At 43.1% G+C, this 11,105-nt stretch overlaps 1 protein-coding gene across 1 annotated transcript in view; it reads right to left on the reverse strand.

Annotated features, from left to right (window-relative positions):
* Window positions 1-2,320: 2,320 nt before the first annotated feature.
* The window catches only part of LOC109869699 (synaptophysin-like), a 16,633-nt gene continuing 7,848 nt past the window's right edge, over window positions 2,321-11,105 (reverse strand). Inside the window, exons 3-7 of the mRNA XM_031803540.1 lie at window positions 5,625-5,749; window positions 5,208-5,406; window positions 4,814-5,005; window positions 4,363-4,695; window positions 2,321-4,009 (exon numbers count right to left, since the gene is read on the reverse strand). Of these exons, the coding sequence (XP_031659400.1) occupies window positions 4,393-4,695; window positions 4,814-5,005; window positions 5,208-5,406; window positions 5,625-5,749 (819 nt within the window). The 3' untranslated portion in view covers window positions 2,321-4,009; window positions 4,363-4,392. The remainder of the gene's footprint in view (window positions 4,010-4,362; window positions 4,696-4,813; window positions 5,006-5,207; window positions 5,407-5,624; window positions 5,750-11,105) is intronic.

Here is an 11,105-nt window from a genome sequence, read left to right on the forward strand (position 1 = left end):
ATTAAGATTTAATCCTACTACACCGGCTCTGACACTCGTCGGATGTGGCAGGGCTTGAAAACTATTACGGATTACAAAGCGAAACCCAGACACGAGCTGCCCAGTGACGCGAGCCACGCAGGCGAGCTAAACGCCTTTTATGCTCACTTCGAGGCAAGCAACACTGAAGCATGCACAAGAGCACCAGCTGTTCTGGATGACTGTGTGATAACGCTCTCGGTAGCCGATGTGAACAAAACCTTTAAACAGGTCAACATTCACAAAGCCGCTGGGCCAGGACGTGTACTCAAAGAATGCGCGGACCAACTGTCAAGTGTCTTCACTGACATTTTCAACCTCTCCCTGACCGAGTCTGTAATACCTACATGTTTCAAGCAGACCAGCATAGTCCCTGTGCCCAAGGAAGCGAAGGTAAAATTATTACCTGGGCAAAAGGAACACCTATGTGAGAATGCTGTTCATTGACTACAGCTCAGCATTCAACATCATAGTGCCCATGAAGCTCATCACTAAGCTAAGGACTCTGGGACTAAACACCTCCCTCTACAACTGGATCTTGGACTTCCCGACGGTCTGCCCCCAGGTAGTAAGAGTAGGTAACAACATATCTGCCACGCTGATCCTTAACACTGGGGCCCCTCAGGGGTGTGTACTTAGTCCCCTCCTGTACTCCCTGTTCACCCACGACTGCGTGGCCAAACCCGACTCTAATACCATTATTGTCTACAACAAAGCTTTTTTAGTGTCCAACAAGCTTTCTCTGCCCTTAACCTTGTTCTGAACACCTCCAAAACAAAGGTCATGTGGTTTGGTAAGAAGAATGCCCCTCTCCCCACAGGTGTGATTACTACCTTTGAGGGTTTACAAATACTTGGGAGTATGGCTAGACGGTACACTGTCCTTCTCTCAACGCATATCAAAGCTGCAGGCTAAAGTTAAATCTAGACTTGGTTTCCTCTATCGTAATCGTCGCTCCTTTTTCACCCCAGCTTCCAAACTAACCCTGATTCAGATGACCATCCTACCCATGCTAGATTACAGAGTCATAATTCATAGATCGGCAGGTAAGGATGCTCTCGAGAGGCTAGATGATCTTTACCATTTGGCCATCAGATTTGCCACCAATGCTCCTTATAGGACACTGCACTCTATACTCCTCTGTAAACTGGTCATCTCTGTATACCCGTTGCAAAACCCACTGGTTGATGCTTATTTATGAAACCCTCTTAGGCCTCACTCTCTCCTTTCTGAGATATCTACTGCAACCCTCATCCTCCACATACAACACCCGTTCTGCCAGTCACATTCTGTTAAAGGTCCCCAATGCACACACATCCCTAGGTTGCTCCTCTTTTCAGTTCACTACAGCTAGCGACTGGAACGAGCTGCAACAGACACTCAAACTGGACAGTTTTATCTCAATCACTTCATTCAAAGACTCAATCATGGACATCTTACTGACAGTTGTGACTGCTTTGCGTGATGTATTGTTGTCTCTACCTTCTTGCCTTTTGTGCTGTCTGTGCCCCATAATGTCCCATAATGTTGTTACCATGCTGTTGTCATGTGGTGTTGCTACCATGCTGTGTTGTCATGTGTTGCTGCCTTGCTATGTTGTTTTCTAAGGTCTCTCTTTATGTAGTGTTGTGTTGTCTCTCTTGTTGTGATGTGTGTTTTGTCCTATATTTATATATATATTTCATTTTTAATCCCAGCCCGCGTTCCCGCAGGAGGCATTTTGCCTTTTGGTTGGCGGTCATTGTGAATAAGAATTTGTTCTTTAACTGACTTGCCTAGTTAAATAAAGGTTCAACAAAAATGAATAAAAAATCTACATAGTCCAGCATAAACAATTACATATGATGGCTAAGATTAGAGACATAGACAAGGCATTTAACCTTCAACAGAATCATTTCAAGTTTATTTGATTTTGTTTCACATGGATTCCATAGAATAAGAATACAATGGATATATTGTCATAGTCATGATCATAAATACTAATAAGAATACATCATACACAATAAACACAGCACTATCCAAAGGCGTAAAGAGTATCACAAGACATCATTCACCACTAACAACAGAGTATATGTATTTCATTGAGCATATTTATAAGAACTACAAGAGAGAGAGAGAGAAAAAAGAGAGAGCGAGGGAAAGAGAGAGATAGAAAGAGAGAGAGAACGCAGAGGAAGAGATAGAAAGTCAGGTGTCTCTACACCGCCTGATAAAGAAAAAAATGATACAAAAAAAGGAATCCATCCAAAACCGAATAACGGAATAATATGAATGAAAAACAATATCAGTTTCCATTGTGATGATAACTGTGGAAGCTAAATCTATCGCTCAATACGCACCTGTCCTGTTATCATTTGGCAATACAGTTTTTCTTCTATCCAAACAGAGGATTGGCAGTACAGCGGGTAGGCCAACCTGATTATTGTAGCACATGTACTCTGTGTGATTTGTGTGAAATATATCGGAGCTGCTCTGTGCTGTCACCTTATGATGAGCCAAACGTACATCATATTACTTAATATGCTCTAACACTTATATGCCACTTGCCTTTCCCCCTTCACTTTTGTTCCAGGCTGCTTTTAGTCCAAGAGTCAGACATGCAAAACCTCCTTTGTTTTGAGAGTAAAGGGGTGTTGTGGGGGATGCAGGATTTATGTTTTTACATGGAAATAAGATACTGTTCAGAACACCTCAGTTGGCTATATTAATATGTTAAAAGTACTATCATTATTTCCTATGGCTTGTGTATGGTCTTGAAAACGGCGCAAATTGTGCCATACAGATTTTTTTTCTGTGTAAATATTTGCATGCGTTATGATCAGACGAGCATTATAAATGGTGATTAAACATGATGACTAACTCTGTCTGATGACTCATCCCTAGACTATATTAAAACAGGAATGGGTTCTGGACCAAATTTTTCAGATGCCCGATTTCTAAACTACATTACAATCCAAATAAAAAAAGTGATGCCCCTCAACATCAGTTGTCTTCCCTGATTCACAACCTCACATCATCTCTAAATAAGAGTGCTGATAGAACACTACGTACAGCAGTTTTTAGGAACAGCATAATATTAGCAAAATACCAAGTGCTACCGTGCTAACTACTTTTTCATTATCCTAGATGCATTTTTGACTTTTTACAGCTTTTAAGAGATTCTCTGGAACAAACATAGCCAAATCATTGCTTGAGAAATATTTTGTTGGAAAAACATAAAACGGCAATGAACACAAGTTGTAATGAATGTAACCTATGTTAAACACATAAATCACTGCTAACACCTCTCCACTGCTGTCACAGTCACAAACTCACTCAGTAATGTTGAACAAATAAAAAAGCGCAATGAGAAAATAGAAAAGAGGTAACTCTATTCTGAAAATGAATAAACAAAAACATCAAAATGAGAAATAAAAACTAATATTGGGAAATAAAATAAACACACAACATAAATATTAGAGCACGATGAGGGTCGAACTATGTGACCTAAACAGAACTGAAATAAATACAATTGAATAACTCTGCGCTCTACATTTGTTGTATAACAACTAATATGGAGTGCACAATTTTTCAACTGTGTACATATATTTATATATTAATATGTTGATATTTACACAGCACAGACAAATACATTCTTAAATACTACTACCATTATTGTCCATTTAAGTGTTATTCCCTTATAAGATTGATCTTTGTAGTTTTTTGTATATTGTATTCAAGTTTTTCCTCATATGACCAAATGGAAAACCCCCTGTTGTCTTCTACAGTTAAATACATCAACAGAAGAAACAGCATGTTACTGTAAGGACCCATTTCCCGCTCACCAAAATAACCCAAACGGACACGGTGTTGCTAAATTCCCCTCCCAAGACCCCACCGTCTTCCATCCCTCCCTCCTCTTGTCAACTCACAGATGCACAAACAGACAAACAGAGGAGTGGGGAATTGTGGATGGTGGTCAGGCACCACACTCCCAAATCACAGGGTGGCCCTGGAGAGAGAGAGAGAGAGAGAGAAGGAGAGTGAGAGAAGGAGAGAGAGAGAGAGAGAGAGAGAAGGAGAGAGAGAGCGAGAGAGAGAGAGAGAGAGAGAGAGAGAGAGAGAGAGAGAAGGAAGGAGAGAGAGAGAGAGAGAGAGAAGGAGAGAGAGAGAGAGAGAGAGAGAGAGAGAGAGAGAGAGAGAGAGCGAGAGAGAGAGAGAGAGAGAGAGAGATCAATTACAGCTAATGTATACATAAAGCCACATAGTCTGTATTCCCTTTGGAAGAGTAACATTAATACAGTATTTCTCAGTCGATTACCTCGGTATTCTCAGTGTTGCTCCAACATATGTACTGACACTCACCAGCTTCCAGGTGCTGTAGGGTGGACCAGCTCACATCTGATTGGCAAAGGAGGTGGGCTGCTGTTCGTATCCCCCCTGCTGATAGTCTCCGCCTCCCTCTGTGTATCCGCCCTGGCCATAGTCAGGCTGGTAACCTCCCTGGGTGCCGGCATAGGCATCCCCCTGTTGTGCGTAGCCCTCTTGCCCATAGCCTTCCTGGCCAAAGGACTCTGGAGCAGGCGCCTTCTCCTGGGAAGGTGCATATGTGCCTCCGAAGGCTGCCATCCAGCCGGTCTCTTTGAACACGAACCACAGGTTTCCTCCCCACAGGATCAAGTTCAGGAAGCCAAACGCCTGGGGGATGCATTGAAAAAAGAAGAAGAAGAAGTCAATATGTAGTAGTACAGTTTTTTTCTGTCATATCCTCAGCAGTCAGCACTTTTACTAAATACACCAATCCTGAAAAACTTACCACAGATGTGTTGAGACCAGAGACGACAGGGTCGTGGACTTCACGGCAGCGGTTCTCCGGTTCGTCGCATGCCTCGATCAGTAAGAGGACCTTGTCTGGGTCGGTGGCTGCCTTCACATCCGACAAACCTTTAGCCCAGGCAGAAGAAGCGACCAGCCAGAAGAAGGTGAACACAGACGTCACAACGAAGTCCTGAGGAGCATCAAGTTATAAATCATGAGACACATGCATCATCATCAATCTCAAATCCTCAACAGAAATGTAATCAATCTCATCATTGTCATCATCATTAACATCATTATCATTACTAGAATATGAATAATAGTAGCAGAGGTAGTGGAATATGGTTTGGAAGATGCCTACTAGATACAAGAAGATCGAAAGACAAACTCACAATCTGGGCTCCCTTGCAGCCTTCACGGTATTTCTCCAGAATGAAAACGTACACAGAAAGGGCTGCCATGGAGTAGAGGAAGGAGAAGACACCGACGGTGACAAAGAACTCAGCTGAGGAGGAGTAGTCTCCGATCAGGAACAGACGCTCAGGGCTTTCCCCCTTACAGGTTGGGGCATCGAAGTACACCTGATGTAGCCTGGCAAGGACAAGGGACAGAGAAAGACAGAGAAGATGGGAATCAGAGAGAGAGAGAGAGAGAGAGAGGAAGAGAGACGTCAAATTGGGTTAATATAGTTTAATATAGATTAATATTCCATCCATGACGTTTGCAGCCCAGTGGTACTGTAAAAATGACCGACAAACCATATTTGTGCGGGTTCAGGGGGCTGCGTGTGACTGATTAGGCTTACTGACCTGAATGGATACTCAAACTCCACCTCAATGCTCAGGTCACTCTCTGACCGGTTTTTACACTCCACACTCATCTTGAACATGCCAGAGTAGCTGCCGCATGTCGAGAAAGCAAAGATAGCAAAGATCTGAAAGATACAGAGGGGGGAAGAGAAGATGAGAAGAGTTAGAGACAGGACGTCGAAGTTAAAGGAAAGTGAAAGAGAAGGGGCTGAACAATTTAGTAGTGAGATCAAAGGAATGGGGAAAAAATAGGGTTGTAAGGATGAGACGTGAGGAGAAGCAAAATACATCTATTAAATTGCACTTATACTGGAATGAGTCTTTGGAGATTGTGCTCTGTCTAGGAATTAGCATAACCCTAGTTTGGTCTGAAATAGGTGTTGATGAAAGGAAAGTCCATGCAGTATAATGGCAACCCCCGCTAAAGGTCTACTGTTACTGAAGAAGCTGACACTGTGGTTTCACCACCTGCTGTGTCTTCTGCACTCCAATGTTCCACCAATCACAGCAGGCTGTTGACAAAGGCACCCAGAGTGCAAATCAATGTGGCTATATCGCCAGGTTACAGAGCTACACTTGTTGCCATGGTTACCCCGACACCTAAAGTTGTGCACTTGAGGTATTAAGAAAATACAAGAAGTGTAAAATAACATGTTTGGTTGATATGGATGTACTATCTGATCTACTCTTGGCATCAGGCTACATTACTACAGTAGTAGAGTATTGTAACCCAGCGCTTGTGCACGTGAACGCTTATCTACTCTCTTACACACACACGAGCGTGCACATAGACACACTCTCACACATAGGAGATTAGAAAGCCAGCTATTTTTACCACAGCCTCCCTTCCCTGCAGGCCAGATCCGATTGGATGGAAAATCCGGCTATTAATCTGACGGAGGTGCTCCTCCATCTGTCGCCAAAGGAAGCTGCACAGGGCTACTGTACAGACACAGTCACACACAGTCTTGGACGCATGTGTGAGCAGCTGCAAAAATACACACACACGGACAAGTGCACCTATCTGTATACCAATCTGCTCTCATACTCTTGAATACATTGCTGTAAATACTCAGAATATATTTCAACATGGCTTCGTCGAGCCTTCAAATATACACAGATTCATCCACACTTCTCTATTGATGAAAAATGTACAGATGGTACGTGTAACTAATTTCCTCGTCTCATTTTTATCTACAGCACTAACACAGTCACACCTCCTCCACTTCCTCTCCTTATCAACAGGTTTTAATAATGATTGTAGAGGAGTGTGAGGGGAGAGGATGATACTTTTAGTTTGAAGAACTGGCAGATCTAGCACCAGGCTACTAAGCTTTCCCACATCCTTCAACATAGTTACTCTAAATTCACAACGTTTGCCAAATTATTCTCTTGTAAGATTGTAGTCTAGCATTCACAGTAACATAGATGATCATAATTTTCCTTGATCTGCAACAAACAAGAACTTCAAGGCCTGGTTAATTTAGATGCTTTGTCTGTTCACACTGATTTGCTGGTTGCAACAAGCATTGCAACAAGCATCTGCTAACCATGTGTATGTGACCAATAAAATTTGATTTGATTTTAATGAAACAAATGATAGTCCCACTAACCACAAAGCAGATGGGATGGCGTATCGCTGCAGAATGCTGTGTTAGCTGTGGAATGCTGTGGAATGCTGTGGTAGCCATGCTGGTTAAGTGTGCCGTGAATTCTAAATAAATCACCAACAGTATCACCAGCAAAGCACCCCCAGACCATCACACCTCCTCCTCCATGCTTCACGGTGGGAACCACACATGTGGAGATAATCCGTTCACCTACTCGGTGTCTCACAAAGACACGACTGTTGGAACCCAAAATCTCACATTTGGACTCATCAGACCAAAGGACAGATTTCTACCGGTCTAATGTCCATTGCTCGTGTTTCTTGGCCCAAGTAAGTCTCTTCTTTTTATTGGTGTCCTTAAGTAGTGGTTTCTTTGTAGCAATTAGACCATGAAGGCCTGATTCACACAGTCCCTTCTGAACAGTTGATATTGAGATGTGTCTGTTACTTGAACTCTGTGAAACATTTATTTGAGGAACTTCTGAGGCTGGTAACTTTATTGAACAAAAACGTTTTTTGGGGGGGGGGTTCTTTATTTGACTATTTTCTACATTGTAGAATAATAGTGAATACATCAAAACTATGAAATAACATATATAGAATCATGTAGTAACCAAAAAAGTGTTAAACAAATCAAAATCTATTTATATCTGAGATTCTTCAAAGTAGCCACCCTTTATCTTGATGACAGCTTTGCACACTCTTGGCATTCTCTCAACCAGCTTCATGAGGTCATCAAGCTCGAGACCCTGGGCCTCGACCCCGCCCTGTGTAACTGGGTACTGGACTTCCTGACAGGCCACCCCCAGGTGGTGAGGGTAGGTAACAACATCTCCACCCCGCTGATCCTCAACACTGGGGCCCCACAAGGGTGCGTTCTGAGCCCTCTCCTGTACTCCCTGTTCACGCATGACTGCGTGGCCATGCACGCCTCCAACTCAATCATCAAGTTTACGTACGACACTACAGTGGTAGGCTTGATTACCAACAACGACGAGACGGCCTACAGGGAGGAGGTGAGGGCCCTCGGAGTGTGTGTCAGGAAAATAACCTCACACTCAACGTCAACAAAACAAAGGAGATGATTGTGGACTTCAGGAAACAGCAGAGGGAGCACCCCCCTATCCACATCGATGGGACAGTAGTGGAGAGCGTAGTAAGTTTTAAGTTCCTCGGCGTACACATCACAGACAAACTGAATTGGTCCACCCACACAGACAGCGTCGTGAAGAAGGCACAGCAGCGCCTCTTCAACCTCAGGAGGCTGAAGAAATTTGGCTTGTCACCAAAAGCACTCACAAACTTCTACAGATGCACAATCGAGAGCATCCTGTCGGGCTGTATCACCGCCTGGTACGGCAACTGCTCCGCCCACAACCGTAAGGCTCTCCAGAGGGTAGTGAGGTCTGCACAACGCATCACCGGGGGCAAACTACCTGCCCTCCAGGACACCAACACCACCCGATGTCACAGGAAGGCCATAAAGATCATCAAGGACAACAACCACCCGAGCCACTACCTGTTTACCCCGCTATCATCCAGAAGGCGAGGTCAGTACAGGTGCATTAAAGCAGGGACCGAGAGACTGAAAAACGGCTACCACTAACATTGAGTGGCTGCTGCCAACACACTGACTCAACTCCAGCCACTTTAATAATGGGAATTGATGGAAATTGATGTAAAATATATCACTAGCCACTTTAAACAATGCTACTTAATATAATGTTTACATTCCCTACATTACTCATCTCATATGTATATGTATATACTGTACTCTATATCATCTACTGCATCCTTATGTAATACATGTATCACTAGCCACTTTAAACTATGCCACTTTGTTTACATACCCTACATTACTCATCTCATATGTATATACTGTACTCAATACCATCTACTGCATCTTGCCTATGCTGCTCTGTACCATCACTCATTCATTTATCTTTATGTACATATTCTTTATCCCTTTACACTTGTGTGTATAAGGTAGTAGTTTTGGAATGGTTAGGTTAGATTACTCGTTGGTTATTACTGCATTGTTGGAACTAGAAGCACAAGCATTTCGCTACACTCGCATTAACATCTGCTAACCATGTGTATGTACCAAATAAATGTGATTTGATTTGATTTGAGGTAGTCACCTGGAATACATTTAAATTAACAGGTGTGCCTTGTTAAAAGTGTAGTTGTGTTATTTCTTTCCTTCTCAATGTGTTTGAGCCAATCAGTTGTGTTGTGACAAGGTAGGGGTGGTATACAGTAGATAGCCCTATTTGGTAAAAGACCAAGTCCATATTATGGCAAGAACAGCTCAAATAAGCAAAGAGAAATGACAGTCTATCATTACTTTAAGACATGAAGGTCAGTCAATCCGGAAAATTTCACAACATTCTTCAAGTGCAGTCGTAGAAACGATCAAGCGTTATGATTAAACTGGCTCTCGTGAGGACCACCACAGGAAAGGAAGACCCAGAGTTACCTCTGCTGCAGAGGGTTAGTTCATTAGAGTTACCAGCCTCAGAAATTGCAGCCCCAAATAAATGTTTCACAGAGTTCAAGTATCAGACATCTCAACATACATTTTTCAGAGGAGATTGTGTGAATCAGGCCTTCATGGTCAAATTGCTGCAAAGAAACCACTACTGAAGTACACCAACAAGAAGGATAGACTTGATTGGGCTAAGAAACATGAGCAATGGACATTAGACCGGTGGAAATCTGTCCTTTGGTCTGATGAGTCCAAATTTGAGATTTTGGGTTCCAACAGCAGTGTCTTTGTGAGACGCAGAGTACGTGAACGGATGATCTCCGCATGTGGGATTCCCACCATGAAGCATGGAGGATGAGGTATGATGGTGTGAGAGTGCTTTGCTGGGGACACTGTCTGTGATTTATTTAGAATTCAAGGCACAGTATGACTACCACAGCATTCTGCAGCGATACGCCATCCCATCTGGTTTGCACTTTGTGGGACTATCATTTGTTTTTCAACAGGACAATGACCTAACACACCTACAGGCTGTGTAAGCGCTATTTGACCAAGAAGGAGCATGCTGGGGTGCTGCATCAGTTGACCTGGCCTCCACAACCACCCAACCTCAACTCAATTGAGATGGTTTGGGATGAGTTGTACCACAGAGTGAAGAAAAAGCAGTCAACAAGTACTCAGCATATGTGGGAACTCCTTCAAGACTTTTGGAAAAGCATTCCAGGTGAAGCTGGTTGAGAGAATGTCAAGAGTGTGCAAAGCTGTCATCAATGCAAAGGGCAGCTACTTTGAAGAATCTAAAACCTAAAATAAAATCTCAAATATTTTGATTTGTTTAACACTTTTTTGGTTACTAAATGATTCCATATGTTATTTCAAAGTTTTGATGTCTTCACTAGTATTCCACAATGTATAAAATAGTGAAAATAAAGAAAAACCCTTGAATGAGTAGGTGTGTCCAAACTGACTGGTACTGTCACGCCCTGATCTGTTTCACCTGTCCTTGTGCTTGTCTCCACCCCCTCCAGGTGTTGCTCATCACTCCCAGTGTATTTATCCCTGTGTTTTCTGTCTCTCTTTGCCAGTTAGTCTTGTTTGCCAAGTCAACCAGTGTTTATCTCCTTGCTCCTATTTTTCCCAGTCTCTGTTTTTCCTAGACCTCTTGGTTTTGACCCTTGCCTGTCCTGACAGAGAACCCGCCTGCCTGACCATTCTTCCTGCCCTGACCTCGAACCTGCCTAACGCCCTGTACTGTTTGGACTCTGACCTGGTTTATGAACTGTCGCCTGTACCCGACCTGCCTTCTGCCTACCTCTCATGTTATAATAAATATTGGAGCTCAACCATCTGCCTCCTGTGTCTGCATATGGGTCTCGCCTTGTGC

The sequence above is a fragment of the Oncorhynchus kisutch genome, linkage group LG24 (genome assembly GCF_002021735.2).
Source record: "Oncorhynchus kisutch isolate 150728-3 linkage group LG24, Okis_V2, whole genome shotgun sequence".
Lineage (NCBI taxonomy): Eukaryota > Metazoa > Chordata > Actinopteri > Salmoniformes > Salmonidae > Oncorhynchus > Oncorhynchus kisutch.